The sequence below is a fragment of the Mobula birostris genome, chromosome 5 (assembly GCF_030028105.1).
Source record: "Mobula birostris isolate sMobBir1 chromosome 5, sMobBir1.hap1, whole genome shotgun sequence".
NCBI classification, from domain to species: Eukaryota; Metazoa; Chordata; class Chondrichthyes; order Myliobatiformes; family Myliobatidae; genus Mobula; species Mobula birostris.
Window position 1 is genome coordinate 48205200 of NC_092374.1, and position 18809 is coordinate 48224008.

At 41.9% G+C, this 18809-nt stretch overlaps 1 protein-coding gene across 2 annotated transcripts in view; it reads right to left on the reverse strand.

Moving 5' to 3' along the window:
• gldc (glycine dehydrogenase (decarboxylating)) overlaps window positions 1-18809 on the reverse strand; it is a 210133-nt gene that overhangs the window by 46687 nt on the left and 144637 nt on the right. For both annotated transcript variants that reach the window (XM_072257995.1, XM_072257996.1), the window contains 6 exons: window positions 15017-15097; window positions 13983-14080; window positions 12535-12619; window positions 12400-12441; window positions 11126-11268; window positions 5133-5208 (listed from right to left, as the gene is read on the reverse strand). In XM_072257995.1, the coding sequence (XP_072114096.1) occupies window positions 5133-5208; window positions 11126-11268; window positions 12400-12441; window positions 12535-12619; window positions 13983-14080; window positions 15017-15097 (525 nt within the window). The remainder of the gene's footprint in view (window positions 1-5132; window positions 5209-11125; window positions 11269-12399; window positions 12442-12534; window positions 12620-13982; window positions 14081-15016; window positions 15098-18809) is intronic.

Consider the following 18809-nt stretch of genomic DNA (forward strand, 5'->3'; position numbering starts at 1 on the left):
AGCCAGGTCTCCACGAAGCACAAAACATTACATTCCTTTGTTTTCCGTGGTAGGAAATTCTGGCTCTCAGTTCATACAGCTTATTATACAGGGACAGAACGTTCGCCAGGAGTGTGCTAGGGAGTGGCGGCCGAACAGCACCAGTCACACTCAAAGCATTAGTCAGGTGAGAATTAAGTTATTACTACTGAACTTAAAATCTAACCAAATGAACAGCAGATCAGAAACAGTCGCTGAGTCTTTACTGGTATCAAGATTCAGAACATAATGTTAATTTGTAAGTCACCTTTGAGAGAAGATCTAGCAGGAACAGCAGAAAAGAGCAAACAGTTTAGGCAAGCAACACACATCAAAGTTGCTGGTGAACGCAGCAAGCCAGGCAGCATCTCTAGGAAGAGGTACAGTCGACGTTTCGGGCCCAGACCCTTTGTCAGGACTAACTGAAAGAAGAGCTAGTAAGAGATCTGAAAGTGGGAGGGGAAGGGGGAGATCCAAAATGATAGGAGAAGACAGGAGGGGGAGGGATGGAGCTTTACAGGTGATTGGCAACAGGAATATGAGAGGATCATGGGATAGGAGGCCTAGGGAGAAAGAAAAGGTGGGGGGGGGGAGCCCAGAGGATGGGTAAGGGGTATAGTGAGAGGGACAGAGGGAGAAAAAGTGAGAGAAAGAATGTATGTATATAAAGAAATAAATAAATAACGGATGGGGTACAAGGGGGAGGTGGGGCATGAACATTGACTTCTCAAACTTCCGCTAATGCCCCACCTCCCCCTCATACCCCATTATTTATTTATATACACACATTCTTTCTCTCTCTCTCCTTTTTCTCCCTCTGTCCCCCTCACTATACCCCTTGTCCATCCTCTGTGCTTCCCCCCCTCCCTCTTTTCTTTCTCCCTGGGCCTCCTGTCCCATGATCCTCTCATATCCCTTTTGTCAATCGCCTGTCCAGCTCTTGGCTCCATCCCTCCCCCTCCTGTCTTCTCCTATCATTTCGGATCTAACACTTCCCCTCCCACTTTCAAATCTCTTACTAGCTCTTCTTTCAGTTAGTCCTGACGAAGGGTCGCGACCCGAAACATCGACTGTACCTCTTCCTATAGATGCTGCCTGGCCTGCTGCGTTCACCAGCAACTTTTATGCATGTTACTTGAAATTCCAGCATCTGCAGATTTCCTTGTGCTTGCGAGCTTAGGCAAGGATTGGGCATTAGCAGATAACTGATAACAAAAATCAAAACACATCCAGTCTGAAGATATAGTGTAGCACATGCAATTTCAACATGGGATTACACAGATAACACTGGTGTTTGCTACAAATCAAAGATTGAAATGTTTTATTTTAACTTACACCAGTGACTACTCCACACAAAATGCTGGAGATACTCGGCAGGTATGGCGGCATCTATGAAGTGAATTCTTGATGAAAGATCTCAATCAAAGCCGCCATTGTCCATTTCCCTTCATTAATGCTGTCCCAGTCACTGGGTTCCTCCAGCACTTTGTGTGTTACTCCAGAGTCCAACATCTGCAGCCTCTTGTGTCTCTAACTTGTGAGACAGATGACCCTGTCTGCAGAATAACTGGAATCTGCAGCCTTGAATCAAGGAGGAATAAAAACATTTTTGTGGTTCTTACCCCGATCTTGTTTGCAGTATGGTTACAACACCTCATCACTGTTGACCTGACGGTAAGGAGGAAGAGGATTAAAGGGAATCTGAGGAAGTATTTTTAACCTAGTTAGTGGAAGGAATCTGGATGCAATGCCTATTGGGTTGTGCATATGGGTGCTCTCAAAACATTCAAGATGTATCCAGGTGAGGAGATGAATTGAAAAGGTGTTGAAGAATACAGACAAATTATTGGTAAATGGGATTAGCGTAGATAGGTCATTGATGGATGATGCGGATGTGGTGGGCTGAAGGAGTTGTTTCTGAGCCGTGTGCCTCCATCTCTCTAAGGTACTGAGGATTGGAACATAGACAAAGAGTGCCAACAGTAGTTCTGATTTATTCACTGTTAGAACAGAACTACACAGGAACAGGCCTTCGACCATCGGACAGAGCAGCACGGGAACAGGACTCTCGATAAGTCCTACGATATCTGTGCTGTGCATGATGGCAAATTAAACTAACCCCTGTTGCCTACACATGACCTTAGAACTCTCCTTTGCTGAATATTCATATACCTATCTAAAGGGGAACGTCGACTCAGAACATGAGAGGCCTGCGTCCCTGCCCCCCCCCATCTAAAAACCTCTTAAACATCACCACTAGAAAAGGAGATCAGGACTGACTAAACCACATCTCCTTGGGGTTAGGAGCTAATGCCTGAAGGATAGTGGCCTTAGTGTTAGTTCTGCAATGGCATGCAACCAATTCATATCTCTGGATGATGCACATAAAATCAGTTCTCTGGGAAGACAGTCTAGAATGGATAATAAATTTTGATCCTTTAATTCTTATCTCTAATTTCCCTAACATGGTCCTGTAGTGCAATAAGAAAAGATGTTTGTTAACTTTGCTGCAGCAATTGTTCCAGTATTTAAGAGGGATTTGAGAAGGATTCTGATTTCCTTTTAAAAGACGTGTGGCCCTCCTCCTGCAGGATAGGAGGATGTGGGTCAAACACGGGCCAGTGGACCTGTTGGGCTGACGGTCAGTTTCCATATTGTATCAGTTGACCACCTCGAGTCTGGCAGTCGGTAATCCGGTTCCACCGCTGGTTCAGACATGATACTCACCAGCCTAATTTCAAATTTCTCGCGTTGCCACTATTTTGGTGGTTTCATGAGCCCAATCAGCTGTTGGCACGGTCTTTAAACGAAGCAAGTCATTCTTCTGTGTTATTCTGCATTTATTTTTATAACCTGCGCTTATCTCGCCCCAGTCATGTCTTCATTGAATGAAGGAAGTGCTTCTCATGGTGTAAAGTGCAAACACCATGCGTTATCTATATAAGGTCAGAGTTCTGGAAAAAACTCAACAGCGGTGTATCTGAAAAGCATAGGTGACCTGTATCACATTGGTTCTTCCACAGTTTATGATAGAAAGAAACAACTTGGTATAAGATTTCACGCAGTGTGTGGCATGAACGGTCAGCAGACAAGGAAGCAGCTACTGAGTTTGTTGATGAGGTAACTGTTAATTTCTAATGAAAATTTGAGTACCGAGCAGGCCTACAATGCGGACGAAACCACCTTATTTTGGCGTTGTACTCCGAGATGATCACTGACTACAGAGGATGCAGAATCACCAATGGGTTATAAAGCATCACAAGATTATGTCACTGTGTTGGGCTGCTCTAATGCTGCAGGAGCCCACAGGTGGAAGTTGCTAGTCATCGGCAAGAGTTTACGTCCCAGAGCTTTCAAAGGTATGATGCAGTTTCCAGTAATTTACCATGTCATGGCATGTGACCAATTCACATCTCTGAATGGTGCACATAAAACCAGTTCTCTGGGAAGACAGTCTAGAATGGTCCTAGTTATGGATAATAAATTTTGATCCTTTAATCCTGATCAGTAATTTACCCAATTTGGCCCTGTAGTGCAATAAACAGGAAAGGACTGATGCTGACTTGACTGCAGCAATATTTCCACAGTCTTTGAAGGATTGGAGTACGATTTTGGCTTTCCCTTAAAAGACGTGTGTTGCTTCACCTGTAGGATAGGAGAGGTGTAAGAGGGCTTTGGGACAGGCGTGGTAGCATCATAGCTAGCATGGACTAGTTGGGCTGAAGGGCCTGTTTCTATGCTGCATCTCAGCTTTGTGCCTATTGACCTATAATTTCTCCACATGAGCAAAGCACCCACGTTGTACTTCTTAAACATGTTTTGAAATTACTTCATGACAGTCTCACTCCCATAATCTAAAAGCTCCCATGACCTACAGAATTTTGCAGATATCTGCCATCCTTGATTTTTGGTTCAACTTTAATTGTTCTGCCACTGACGGTCTGGTCTTTGGCTACTCTCCCTCCCTATACCATCCATCCTGTCTCCAGTTGCTTCTAAAACCTGAGTCATTGACCAAACTTTTTTTAAAAATCTGCCCTAATATGATAAGACCATAAGACACAGGAGCAGAATTAGGCCATGTTGACCCATCCAGTCTGCTCCACCATTCAATCATGGCTGATCCTTTTTTTCCCTCACCCCCCAACTCCCTGGCCTTCCCCTTGTAATCTTTTGCCATGTCCAATCCAGAAACGATCAATCTCTGCCTAAGCACATCCAATAACCTGGCCTCCACAGCTGCATGTGGCAACAAATTCCACAAATTCACCACCCTCTGGCTAAAGAAATCTTTCTGCATCTCTGTTTTAAGTGGGCGCCCCTCTATCCTGAGGCTGTACTCTCTTGTCCTAGATTCTCTACCTCTGTCTAGGCCTTTCAACATTTGAAAGGTTTCAGTGAGATCCCCCTCATCCTTCTGAATTCCAGCGAGTACAGACCCAGAGCCATCAAACGATCCTCTTTTGATAACCCTTTCATTCCTGGAATCATCCTGGTGAACCTCCTCTGGACCCTCTCCAATGCCAGCACACCTTATCTTAGATGAGGAGCCCAAAACTGTTCACAATACTCAAGGTGAGGCCTCACCAGTGCCTTATAAAGCCTCAGCATCACATCCCTGCTCTTGTAATCGAGACCTCTTGAAATGAATGCTAACATGGCATTTGCCTTCCTCACCACTGACTCTACCTGCAAGTTGACCTTTAGGGTGTTCTGCACTAGGACTCCCAAGTCCCTTCGCATCTCAGGTTTTGGGATTTTCTCCCCATTTAGAAAATAGTCTGCAGATTTTTTTTCTCCTACTAAAGTGCATGACCATGCATTTTCCAAGCTTGTATTTCATTCACCACTTTCTTGCCCATTCTCCTCATCTGTCTAACCATCATAGTATAATCACATTAAAAAATAACATGTCCTCAGCTCTCTGCCCCTTCTCAAGTTGCTCCGAACACCTTGTGGCCCACTAGGATGAGGAAGGTCAAAAGACAAGTGCAGCATCAACTGAGGGCAAGGGAGAATACACCTGTATGAAGAAATCCCGGGGTTCTGCTTCCGGCCGATAGTGAGTGCACACTCCACGTGTTTAATGCACCGTTATTCACTTTGCTACTCACAGTTCTTTGATGCTCTCCCTTTGAGTTTAGGTAAGCCTTGATTGCCGCCAGACCTGCATATTCTCCCTGGGCACCACTGTACAACGGAAAAGAAAGTTGAAGTGTATAAGAAAGATGCAAGGTCAAAGCATTGGGGCTTTCTTACAAACAATAAAAATATCGTCCACACCCAGTAATCTGTATATAAAACAATATGAGACAAGTACGAAACAATAATGAAACTCAGGCTACGTCCACACTACGCCGGATAATTTTGAAAACGTCAGTTTCGAGTAAAAACTACAGGCGTCCACACTAAGCGTTTTTCAAAATATCTCCGTCCACATTAGGCGGATATTTGGGCGAATCTCCTCCTACTGGGCACGCGCAGGGCAAGCGAAGAGGAAACGGTATACTTGGTGCGCGTTTGTCCAGTTACAGAGTAGAAAAACTTAAAAGGAATTGCTCTTGGCTCTCGCGCAGGAGGACTTAAAACTTAAAAAAAAACAAATACTGGAGCGTATGGAGGCAACCGACAGGGAATTCACGGACAGTATGACCCAGCTGACAACGAACATTGAAAAACTGACTAACTCTGTTGCATTAATAAAGCACCTTGTTAAATATATAAAACATGACTGCGTCAGTGTTATCTTGTATTTCCATACAATGTTACATTAGGTTGTTACACATCTATTGTCAGAGAAGTACTTGCATAAATAGGTAAACCACATTGGTTCTTGGTTCTTGATCCTCCAAAATATTCTGCAGGAATTTAAACTGGAGGTGGCGGTGGGATTTTCTGTCCTTACCTTCATACAAGCAAGGACAGAAAACAGGGCAAAGTGATGATACTTATTTATTCAGTAAGCTATGGGTCAAAGTATTTGGTGAGTACATTTCTAACTCTTCTGGCTTCAATCTCATTGCCCTCTGTTCTGAAGTTGTTAGCTTTTGCAAAACGCAGAATCAAATATCGCTGTGATGATTGTACGCTCTAAGCAATAAAGTAGTAATAATAACAAGGATAAGAATAATAAGAAGAAAACAATGAAATGCCGCGCTGTCGCCATCTGTTCCGGCACGTCATGACAGCGGTTTTAAAAAGCTCCGGTTACCCCGTACATACTGTAACGGATATTAGGCGTTTTCAGATTTATTCACTCTGGAGACAGTTTCTGAAAATCTCCGTTTTCAGGGGCTAAAAACGCCAGTTCAGTGTGGACCGAGGGTCAAAACGAAGAGAAAAGGCTTCGTTTTCAAAATTATCCGACGTAGTGTGGATGTAGCCTGAGTCACGCCACAAAAATGTGTGATTAAATTACTGTAAGCCTTTAACTATGCACATCTATCAGCAGCATGACTGCGAAATACAAACAATAGTTTTGCTTTGTGCTGTCTCAACATCTTAATTGTCATACTATCAACAAGTTATGAGCACAATCTCTCCCACAGCAGTTTGTCACCAGAGCAAGATCTTGACAAAACCCAAAAATTAAATTCAAACCACACACATAAAGCATATGTTCACTGTACATTGTTACCCAAAATATCTATCATAGCTCAGAAAAGATAAAGCATACAAATATGTGTTCAGCACACATTAGAAATGCTACTTTGCAAAGGAGATACTTGATTTGTTTACATGTGGACTCAAATGGGTCGTCAGATTAGATAATCAAAAGGTTCAATACTCTACGTTCACAGGATTTCAGCAATATAGTGAGCTCCTGCTGCCTCTGGCCACCTCGCATGCGTAGATGGTCATTATCAAAAACGCTGAGTAGCTGTTTTACCCAAGGGCAGGGTAATGGAGAGGGTGTGAGTGCGCTGACGCACCACTGCAAAGGGACCAGCATTTGCAATAGGCATTCTCGTTGAAACAGGGTTCCCATTTCAGAGTGATTATACTGCAAAATGCTAGATTTTCTTCCACCCCTTTCCTGCATTTGTTTCATCCACCCTGACTGCTGTCTGGCAATGTACAATGAGCCCAAACTGCAAACGTTGGCATGGCATTCATCCACATCAGACGAATATTCCACAGTCAGCAACCTACAGCTCCAGCAGTTTGCTGGACTGTGACCAAGGGAAGAAGTTGACTCGAATTTCCGAGAGCAGAGTAATGACCTGGAATACTCTTATGCCGAATGCAAAAGTGTGGTTGGCATTACCATGGCATGTGGAGCTCCATAGTGCATCTTTCCACACCCACACTCGTTATAGCTTCAACTTGATTACCGTACAGAGTCTCTCTCACAGTACAGTAAAAATGAGATGCCGTTATCAACTCATAATCCAATAATTTTGGCATTACATCAAAATTACATTTCACTAAATTTTAAAATATAGTTCCAATAACTTTTGAAACCATATTCAGAAAAACCAACTTGATGTTAGCTAAAATGGCAGCAGCTGAAACTTTTCTTTCTGAGTTGCTAGTCAGAAGGATAATCATGGCCAGAGTTCACACTGTTTGGCACCTATCCGTAAGAAAATGTCCTTATCAAGTTCATGCTATCTTAGTAATATACACTGTGGTGGCATTGTGCTAAATCAGCATGTTCGTTTCTAATTAAACAAAGTCAATCAGCTCCTCGGAGGACCAGGCCTTTGTAAATAACAGTCCAAAGTGTGGTTTAATATAGAGATCAGTATCACTTTATTACATGCTCAATGAGATCAGAAGAGAATATTTCCTCCACAAAGCAACCTGCTGAAGACAACTGCCTACAATCACATTTAGGCATGATTGCCAAGGTACAGCATTATTAAGGCAAGTTTGCATGGATAGTAGTATTGAAGCAAATACAAAACTCATTGAAACCTGTCAGCACAAATATCTGTTTCTCCTGCAGCCCAACTAAAATTGAAATTTTGCACAAAACACCAATCTACAAGTCTTATACTACAGATACAGTTATTTGGGCCATCGGTAAATGCTTACTTGTGACAACACTTAAAGAGCAAACAGATGGCATTCCCTTCATTTATTTGGGACACTAGGCCTCTTAATTGGGCCTGGAGACCCGCTAAACCGTTTCTGACCAGCGCCAGTCGCATGTACTTGTGTGGCCTTTATGCACCACATTGTGCTTTCAGTGAACAGATTTTAAATAGCGTCAGCTGTGTGTGCTTGTGTTATGTTATTCATTTGGCTCAATGGGCACCAAATTAAAAAGCAGTGAAGGCAGTCTATTATCTGCACCAGGTGTCTGCACTAATATTGTTCATTTACAGTCAAAAGAACATAGCAGTGTATATTGGATGAATAATAATAATAAAAATATTGATCCCAAATGAGAAATTCTTTCATTACAGCAGCAACATTTAAAAACACACTTAAGTGTTCAGACTTGACTAGTAATAAAGTACAGAATAATAATATACACAAGAATAATTTACCAATGTGCAATAATTTGCAAAATAATAAAACAAAGACTATTGTACATGACGTGAATTCTCCTGTTGCACAGAGATGAACTGTTGTATATGCTTATTGCATTTGGTAGGAAAGATCTTCTGTAACGATCCTTGTGACAGTGGAACTGAATGAACTTGTTCAAAAGGGTGCTCCGCTGCTTATTCAGTAGGTCATGGAGAGGATCTGCCTGATTGTCCATTATGGATAACAGTTTGTTTAGTGACCTCCTCTCCATCACCAACTCCAAAGAGTCCGGGTTATAGCCAGGCCTTTTTGATGAGCTTATTTAGTCTTTTGCATCACCAGCACCGATGCTGCTCCCCCAACATAAAGCTGCAAAGAAGACTGCACTCACTACAATATCCTGCTACACACATTGAAGGATCACAGCTTCCTTAGAAAATAGAATTCCTCTGTTGATAACTATTAGGAACTAATATGTGGTCTTACAGTACTGCAATACTACTGATCATCTTTTAACTTGTCTGTATTTCTTTCGAATACACAAGTTGTTGCTCAGTTAAATGATAGTTTGTCTTTTTTATACCTTTTTAACTATTTCCATGAAACTTTGGCTAATTGGGACAGCCACTTAATTGAGCCAAAATGTACTGATCCCGATATGACCCATTTAACTGGAATCCTCTGTATTTGGCTAGGCTGGAAAGCCTTGTGCAACCCATCTTGCTTCTACACACATTAACATTATCTGTCTCTCAGATGTGCACAGGTTACAGATACGTACACTCACTCACAGAGCTTTTCAGGGGCCTGGTTGATAAAGGTGAAGGAGCGAGAGGGGTGGGGAGGAGGGGGGGCAGGTGGGGTGCAGTGGGGGGGTGACAAAGGATGCTGCCTCCTTGAGGCAATGCTCCTTGTAGTACTCAATGGTGACGAGGGTTTTTCCCCATGATGAACTGGGTTGTATTTAATACTATTTGTAGGCTTTTTCCATTCATGGACTTTGGTGTCCCAATATAGTAGTGCCCACAGTAGTATGTCAAAGTTTTAGATGACGTGCCAGATCTACACAAACATCTCAGAAAGTAGAGGCGCTGCTGTGTCCTCTTTCGCATGACCCGTATCTGGTCCCAAAACAGATTCTCTGAAATGATAATACCAAGGCATTTAATATTACTGACTCTCTCCACCTCTGATCCCTGATGAGGACTGGCACAAGAACCTCTCATTTCCTCCTCCTCTAATCAATAACCAGCTCTTTGGTTTTGCTGACGGTGAGTGAGGGGATGATGCGTTGGCACCATTCAGACAGGTTTTCAATCTTGTTCCTATATGCCAATTCATCACCATCTTTCATTCAGCCAACGAAAGTGGTGTCATCAGCAAACTTGAATGTGGTAACGGAATTGTATTTAGCTTCAGAGTCTAAAATATAAAGCCAGTAGAGAGTAGTTTACACTAGCCATACCCTAACCTATTTTATTTTCTACACATCCCCATCAACTTCACCCTCACCGGATTGGACCAGTCACCTGCACGCTACGCCCTAATAACCAAGCCATCTGCACATTTTCGGGATGCGGCAGGAAGCTGGAGTGCACAGACCCAAGCTGTCACAGGGAGAAGGCAGCAACCCCTCACGGAGAGCAACAGAGCTCAGGATTGGACACAGCTCAGTGCCACTTTGTGAGGCAGTGTGCACCACTGCATTCATTTCCAATCAAGGATCAATTAATAGAATATAGCTGGTTGAGCATGGCTTGGTACAGCAACTTGAACGTGCAGAACCTAAGAAGCTGTAGATGGTAGTGGACTCAGGCCAATACGTCATTGGCCCATCCCCCCTACCACCATTTGGAAGTATCTCCATGAGGTACTAACTCACAAAGACAACATCTGTCATCAAAGATTCTATCTTCCTGCATTGTCATCAGGCAGGAGGTACAGAAGCTTCAAGTTCCACACTACCAGTTCCAGAACAGCTACCTCCCTTCAACCATCTGGTTCTTGAACCAACCTTAATCACTAGCTCCGGACAGCAATACTGTGACAAATTTGAACTGCAGTGGAATTTGTTTTTATCGTTCTAATTGAGTTCTTTCTTGCAATGTTTATCTGATGTTTAACTTCTGTTTTTCTTTCTTGTGAATGTTGCGCCTCTGCCTGTGATGCTGCTACAGGTTAAGTTTTTCACTGTCTCTGCATACATGTACTTGTGCATATGACAATACGCTCAACTTTGACTTTGTGTACAAACTGGCTACACTGCCTGGTAAGATAATCAACCAGGACCCAGTGCATTGTTTCTACAACGTGGCCCAGCAGACAAATTCCTATTAAGCATGGTACCAGGATTAAAAAGGAAGAACAGCAGTTGAAAGGGATTAAGCACAAGAGGTTCTGCAGATGCTGGAAATCTAGAACAACACACACAAAATACTGGAGGAACTCTGCAGGTCAGGCAGCATCAATGGAGAAGAATACAAAGTCAGCGTTTCAGGATGAGACCCCTCATCAGGATTGATTAAAGGAATAATCGTATTAATTATGTGACTATGTTAGTGGGTGTAAAAACAACATTGATAAACATTCAAGAACAAAAAGATACGTTATAGAGCTGAAGGCCTACCTATTTGGTTGGAAAGATATTTTGTCATATCCTGTTATTTCACACAAGTCCCGTTCCAGTTCATGGAATAACTGCTGGTAGCCTTGAGCTTGATCCAGAGGGACAAAAGGATGGATATTTCCAAATTCTGGCCACGTGATAGGCTGTAGAATATTGGGACGAAGAGAAGGAACAAGCAAACATCCACTATAAATAATCACATTCACTAACTTCACACTGCAACCTAATGACTGACACACAGGATCGATTCATGGCAGCTTTAGCCAATTAATTTTACAGCTGCATCAACTAATATTCTTGGTTCAGTATGAACTTCTATACATGCATATTAACTACAAGGGAGTTTGTGGCATGTTTGAAGCTTCGGATTCAGTTGTTTGAAATTCGGGGACCTGGTCACGTTATGGTGAAATCACACCTCCGACTGGATCAATGGTGAGACTGAGGAGACAACTCAATGTAAAATCAAACTGGCAGTTATTCAGGTGCTGTTATCTTTAACTACTGGTTTAGGTGAAGCAAACAATCTAGTGTTCACTCAACATTTTACTGTTGGTGCTTCATATCATCTCAGAGCCTCCAAAAACTGGGAGGATTTCACTGGATGAGGAGACGCGTTCAGATATGCCACGAAACAGGGCAGATCGCAATGGATGTGCAGCAGCTGCTGAAAATCTTAACAAAGTATCCCTCCCTTTTAAGGCAAAAGATAGATGTGGCCACCTACCACCTACTTCAATCTCAAACTTAAAATCTAAAACAAGCTCAAGGTCGTTTATTTCCAGAATTCCATTAATTGTTCCAGGAGAAATCAATGCGTATTGTGTTGATGTCTTTTCTCAGCTCTTCATGTAAGCTTTACTGGTCATTAAGCATCTGGGCATCCAAGTTTCCAGACCCAAGTACAAGGCAGAAAGTCCCAATTTGTAAGTGTAACATGAGTATGAAACAGGAGTTGAATTGGGTGGCTCTGCCTTCTGCTTAGGTAAAAACTACCACTGTGTTGACCTGAACAGCAGTTAAGACCATAACACACAGGAGCAGAATTAGGCCATCTGGCCCATTGAGTCTGCTCCACCATTCAAATATGGCTGATCATTTTTTTCCTTCTCCTCAACCCTAGTTCCTGGCCTTCTCCCCGTAACCTTTGATGCCAGGTCCAATCAAGAACCTATCAATCTCTGCCTTAAATACACCCAACAAAGTTAAGATTGTATTCCACTTCAGGCAATACATAAAATACTGGTGTTGAAGTGCAGAATAAGCAAACTTACAGTGAGCTCTGAGGAACTGTTCAGCTTCATAGTGCAAGACCCCTAGTTCAGAGAGATCAAACATGAATGATGTACAAAATATAAAATCTGGATAAAACATACAGAAATGTGAAAAAATATAAAACTATCACCCACCAGAGGAATCATGCTGTGAACTAGTGAAATATCTTTATTTTCCAACTTTTTCATGTAGCGGACAATGTTTGTTTCTGAGTGGTAACTAAAATGCAAAGACCAACAAATTAATCATCTGAAAGAGCCAATCACATACAGATAATAAAATTGACTGAACAGACTTATAGAAACGTATGTTTAAGATTGGATAATAAATTCTGTTTCAGTAGAACATAGCACCAAAAGCAAGCATAAAGGGACGTGGGTGTACTTATCTTAAGGCCAAATCCTCAATATAGCTTGTGGATAAATTTCCAGAATGGTGAGAATAAATATAGTCAAACAAAATCAACAGGAATTCTGCAGATGCTGGAAATTCAAACAATACACATAAAAGTTGCTGGTGAATGCAGCAGGCCAGGCAGCAGCTCTAGGAAGAGGTGCTGCCTGGCCTGCTGCGTTCACCAGCAACTTTTATGTGTGTTGTTAGTCAAACAAAATGATTGTTTAATTAGCAGAACCACATAATGTTTCTTTATTTCAAAGCTATGGTGGCATTATTCAAACAAACTTTATAAGTTCAATAGGATCTCATATATATATTTGAAAATCAATTTTATGATTTCGGAGGTAAAAATCAAGGAATAAAGAAAAAGGAGTTAAATTATTAACTTTTTCTCTATTCATCAGGTTTACTCAGGCTTTTAAAATATTCATATTTCCCATTTAGTATAAATAGTGGTGCAGTTTAAATATTATTTTTCTAATATCAATTGATTAATTAGTGTGAATTCCAAATAGGTCAAGTAGCAGGTGTACCTAAAGCCCATCAGATAGGAGGTACAAACTCTGTTTCAACAGAGTGGGGTCTGCAAATGCCACAGGAACACCAAAACAATACCAAAGGCTTTTTACTAAGTGGCTGGTAAATGGGATAGGCATTTCATGGTCAGTATCAATAGTGGGCCAAAGGGCCAGTTTCAGTGCTGTATGACTCTAAGAAGTGTTTCATTAGTAATTCAACCCAATCCATCCAGATGAAGCTTACGGACCAAATGGAAAAGGATTTCCATGGAGGCGGATGCTTTAATCTCCACAGACTGATGTGAAGGACAGTCCAATGAGTGAGTGAGATGTATCACACACTGCTGACCACCTCTCCCGTGTGTTACTACCTCATACCGCACATCCAGGGTGAAGACTTGGCAAGCATAAACTTCAGACAAGATGTGGGACTTCGCCATATCAATGATATGTTGAGGGGCAATGAAGTACGTGAGGGAAGAATTTAAAAGAAAAACAAATCATTCTTTTTCTAATCTATGTTCTACAGCACTTTCAACTGAACACATACCCAGTAGCTTTACATCAATGCCTTCATTTGAACACATACAGAGTATTGTTACTTCAATACCTTCAACTGATTACATACAGAAAGGCTTAGGGTACAATCTCATCTTCTTACTGACCTGCTGAAGACTGGATGCATAAGGAACTTGCTCGTTCTTTTAAACTGTGTGGCTGCGATACCTTTTGCCTCATCACCCATTGACTCTGCGATCAACTCCTTTAAAATAAGTTTATACATCAAACTCTTGAAGAATGCACCAAACCATTTAATCAAAAACACAACAGGCTGCAGTCGATACACTTTGATTGCAGTTCACAGTTTGATCAGAAGCAGAGTCCATGACCAATAATGAATGTTCCACACCATGAATCAAATAATCTAGCTCATTCTACAAGCCACCCTATTCAGAGCCACAAAGTTACTATCACAACAGAAACATATTAACAGCAATCCCTTTTAACACTTTCCCTATGTGTTATGTCACACAAGCAGACAATAATTAAATGTTTAATCTGAACACTGGCATTCCAGTATCATATGATTCATATGTAAACCAAATCTATCTGTCCAGATGTCATGGAAAAGGATTTAAACTGGTACTGGATGCCAGTTTTAAAGCCTTAAGTACTGAGTCTAAAGAGCTGCAGTACTTGCTTTTCAGAAAGTCATGGGCTCAAACCCCTGTATGGAAACAGAAACAGAATCCATGGTGCTGTGTGGTGAACGTTGTAATGACAATGGTATCATCTTTTGAATGGGACCCCATCTCGGTAGCTAAGGCCAACTTAAAATATTCCACACTTCCAATGAATGCTAGTAACCTTGCCAACAGCACCAAATCTGATTAATTGGTCATTTACCAGTTCCAGCGAGCTTGGGTTACCCAAAGGAATGACCACATTTCAAAAAAGCAGTGCAGCGTCCACAAATCATTTTGGAAGGACACATGAAAATGCACATAAGATACAAGTTCTTTTCCTCGCCATGTAATTAAAATTCTCCTCTTACATCCTACACCATGAAAAGGAGGGATTAACAAGTTGAAACTTGTATTGTTATGTCTCTGAAGAAAACACGATCAAGTGCTGCAAATACAATTTGCAATACAATTATAACTGAAGCAGCCTAAATAGTGTATCAAAAAATACTTACAGCTGAAGATTCACATCCAAAGACCCAAAGAAGATCATCCAAGTCTCTCTCGGTCACCGTTTCATCCAGGGATACTCCCAACTGTCAAGTCAAATTAAAAGTTTCATATTTATCATTTAAACTGCACCGTGTGTGCTATGCTCCTTCTAAGCTGTGTGCGTGTGCACGCGCACACGTTTTTCAACCAGCGCACAAAGGAAATCAATCTGTGCACAAAAAGGATAGTTATCTAAAATAATGTAGTAATTAATAATTATACTTATTGAAAATAATCTTTTACCTAAATGTTTCTGCTAACTAGTGACTTAAATATGTACGTTATTTTGTTGTTATTCTGTGCAGTTTTATGTCAGATATTTTGTAAACCTACATAAACTGTGCCATGTGTGCATTCAGTGCGCACATACTTTTGTCACAGGAAAAAAATTTGCACAACGTAAGATTTTTGCACACATTGACTACTAAAAATTAGAGGTAACATTGCTCGTGTGGTTCACTGGAGTATTCCAAACCTGAAAAGGAATAAACCACTTACTTCTGTCCCGCTATCTAATAAGGTGATGGCCAATTTGATTCGAACACCAACTTCAGTTAAAATCTAGCATGGTAACCTTCCATCTGAGTCCCTACTTACTCTCTGATTATCAAGAATCTATTTACTCTACATTTACCATAAGAATATTCCAATACTCTGCTTCCACAAGACTGAAGAACAACTTTCTGCCATTAATATGAATCTCCATCATTTTAAACAGTGATAGCTAGCTCTAGACTCTCCCACAAGAGGAATCATCTTATTTATTAAAACAGATATTAGGAACTCAGTCAATTCCTTCTCACTGTTCCAAACTTCTGCCAATTGGAATTGGAATGGGTCATATGTGCTGAGGTTCAATGAGGTACAAGCTTGTCTTGCATACCGTTCATAAAGATTAATTCATTAAACAGTGCATTGAGGTAAAACAATAACAGAATGTAGAATGAAGTGCAACTGACATAGAAAGTGCAGTGCAAGATCATAACGAGGTAGATTGTGAGGTCAGAACGCCTTATACTAGGGATCTATTCAATAGTATTGTAACAGCAGGGTAAAGCTGTCCTTGAGCACGCTGGGGTACCTGCTTTCAAGCTTCTGTATCTTCTGCCCAACGGAAGCGGGGAGAAGCGAGAACATCTAGGATGGGTAGCAGTACTGATTATGCTGGCTGCTCTACTGAGACAGCTAGAAGTGTAGACAGAGTCCATGATGTACTTCAGCAGTTCCATGACACACCAAGATAGGATGCATTCTATAAACTCAAGAGGTTCTGCAGATACTGGAAATACAGAGTAACATACACAAAATGCTGGAGGAATTCACTAAGTTAGGCAGCATCTATGGAAGGGAATAAAAAGTCGACGTTTTGGGCTGAGACCCTTCGTCAGAACTGGAAAGGAAGGGGGAAGAAGCCAGAATGAGAAGGTGGGGGAGGAATGGGATAAGAGTACAAGCTAGAAGGTGATAGATGAAGCCATGTGACGGGCAGGTCGGTGGGTAGGGGAGGGCTTGAAGTGAGAAGCTGGGAGGTGATGGGTAAAAAAATGGTAAAGGACTGAAGAAGAAGGAATCTGATAGGAGAGGAAAGTAGACCATGGGAGAAAGGGAAGGAAGGGAGACACCAGAAGGAGGTGGTAGGCAGGTAAGAAGAAGTGAGAGAGGAGCCAGAGGGGGAATGGAAAAAGAGAGAAAGGGGAGAGGGGAAAAATTACCTGAAGTTAGAGAAATTGAAGTTCATGCCATCAGGTTAGAATTGAGTACAAGTTGCTGCTCCTCCAACAGCAGAGAAGGCCACGATGGACTGACATGTCAGAACGGGCATGAGGATTGGACTTTATATGGTTGGCACTGCGAGATCCTGCTTATTATGAACGGAGCAAGGGTGCTTGACAATCCAGTCTCCCTATTCATGTTGGGTCTCACTAATGTAGAGGAGGCTGCACCAGAGCACTGGATACAATAGATGACCCCAACAGACTCACAGGCGAATCAACGCCTCACCCGGAAGGACATTTTGGGGACTTGAATGATGGTGAGGGAGGAGGTAAATGGGGAGGTATAGTGTTTCTTCCGTTTACAGGATAAGTGCCAGGAGGGAGATCAGTGGAGAGGAACGAATGGACAAGAGAATCTTAGAGGGAGTGAACCCTGCAGAAAGTGGAAATGCTTTCTATGATACATCAATAAGATTTGGTAAAGATTTAGAGGGACATGCCAAGTTATTTAGCCTCCTGAAGAAGCCATCAGGAGAAAAGATACAGAAGCTTCAGGAGCCACACCACCAGGTTCAGGAACAGTTATTACCCCTCAACCATCAGGTTCTGGAACCAAAGGGGATAACTTCATTCAACTTTACTCACCCCAGCACTGAAATGCTCCCACAACCTATGAACTCATTTTCAAGGACTCTTCATTTCATGTTCTCAACACTTATTGCTTATTTGTTATTATTTCTTTCTTTTTGTATTTGCATAGATTGTTGTCCTTTGCACATTGATTGTTTGTCCATCCTGTTGGGGGTGGTCTTTTATTGATCCTATTGTGGTTCTTGTATTTACTGCGAATGCCCACAAGAAAGAATGAACCTCAGGGTTGATTATGGTGCCATATATGTACTTCGATAATAAACTTACTTTAAACTTTGAAGTAGAGGTGACGGTTAGTTTTTTTGGTCATGGCGTCTAAAAGACTGGACCACGACAGGCTACTGGTGAATATTAACTTCGAGAGACTTGGAGCTCTCAATTCTCTCAACCCCAGCGTTGTTGGTGCATGTGCATTACCCCCCCACCCAACCCTTTCCTGAAATCAAAGACCAGCACTTTTGTTTGCAAACATTGAGGGATACTGTTGACAAGGCACCATGTTACTAAGCTCTCTATCTCCTCCCTGTTCTCTGGCTGATCGCAATTTGAGATACAGCCCACTATGGTGGTATGATCTGCAAACTTACGGATGGAGTTTGAGCAGAATCTGACCACACAGTGATGAGAGCACAGAAAATAAAGTGGGGGCTGAGGATGCAACCCTGTGGGCCCCAGTGTTGAGAATAATTGCTGCCCATCTTTACTGATTGCGGTTTGGTGATCAGAGAGTCGAGGATCCAGCTACAGAGGGAGGTGTTGACTACTAGGTCTTGGAATTTGATGGTAAGTTTGCTTGGAATTAATAAATAATAGTTAACATAAGTGCCTTTACTGACTAGATGCTCCAGAGATGAATGTAGGACCAAGGAGATGGTGTTCGCTGTAGATCAGTTTTGGCAGTGGATTGAGATTCTCTGGGAGTCTGGAGTTAGTATGTTCCAAATCAGCAATCCCAAAGCAATTAACGATGGTAGATATCAGAGCCACTGAGCGGTTTTCATTAAGGAACATTAACTGTTTTACTCAGGTACTGATTTGATAGTAGTCTTCCACCAGTATATGAGCTTGATAGTGGAAGACCACCATTATACCAGTACCAGTGGTGCAAAAACAGTAACAGGCATAGACTGAGTGGACAGCGAATGGCAGAATGGCTAATACAAGTGGGCCTAATTTTAAAGTGATTGGAGAAAGCTATGGGGGTAACGTCAGAGGTAAACATTTTCTCAACACAGAAAGTGTTGGGTGTGCGGAATGTGCAGCCAGGGGTAGTGGAAGGGGCAAATACATCAGGAGCATTTTAAGAAACCCTTAGATAGACAATCGTATGATAGAAAAACATTGGACAATGTAGGAGGATAATGACTGGGACTGAAGAGTCTTGACCCTA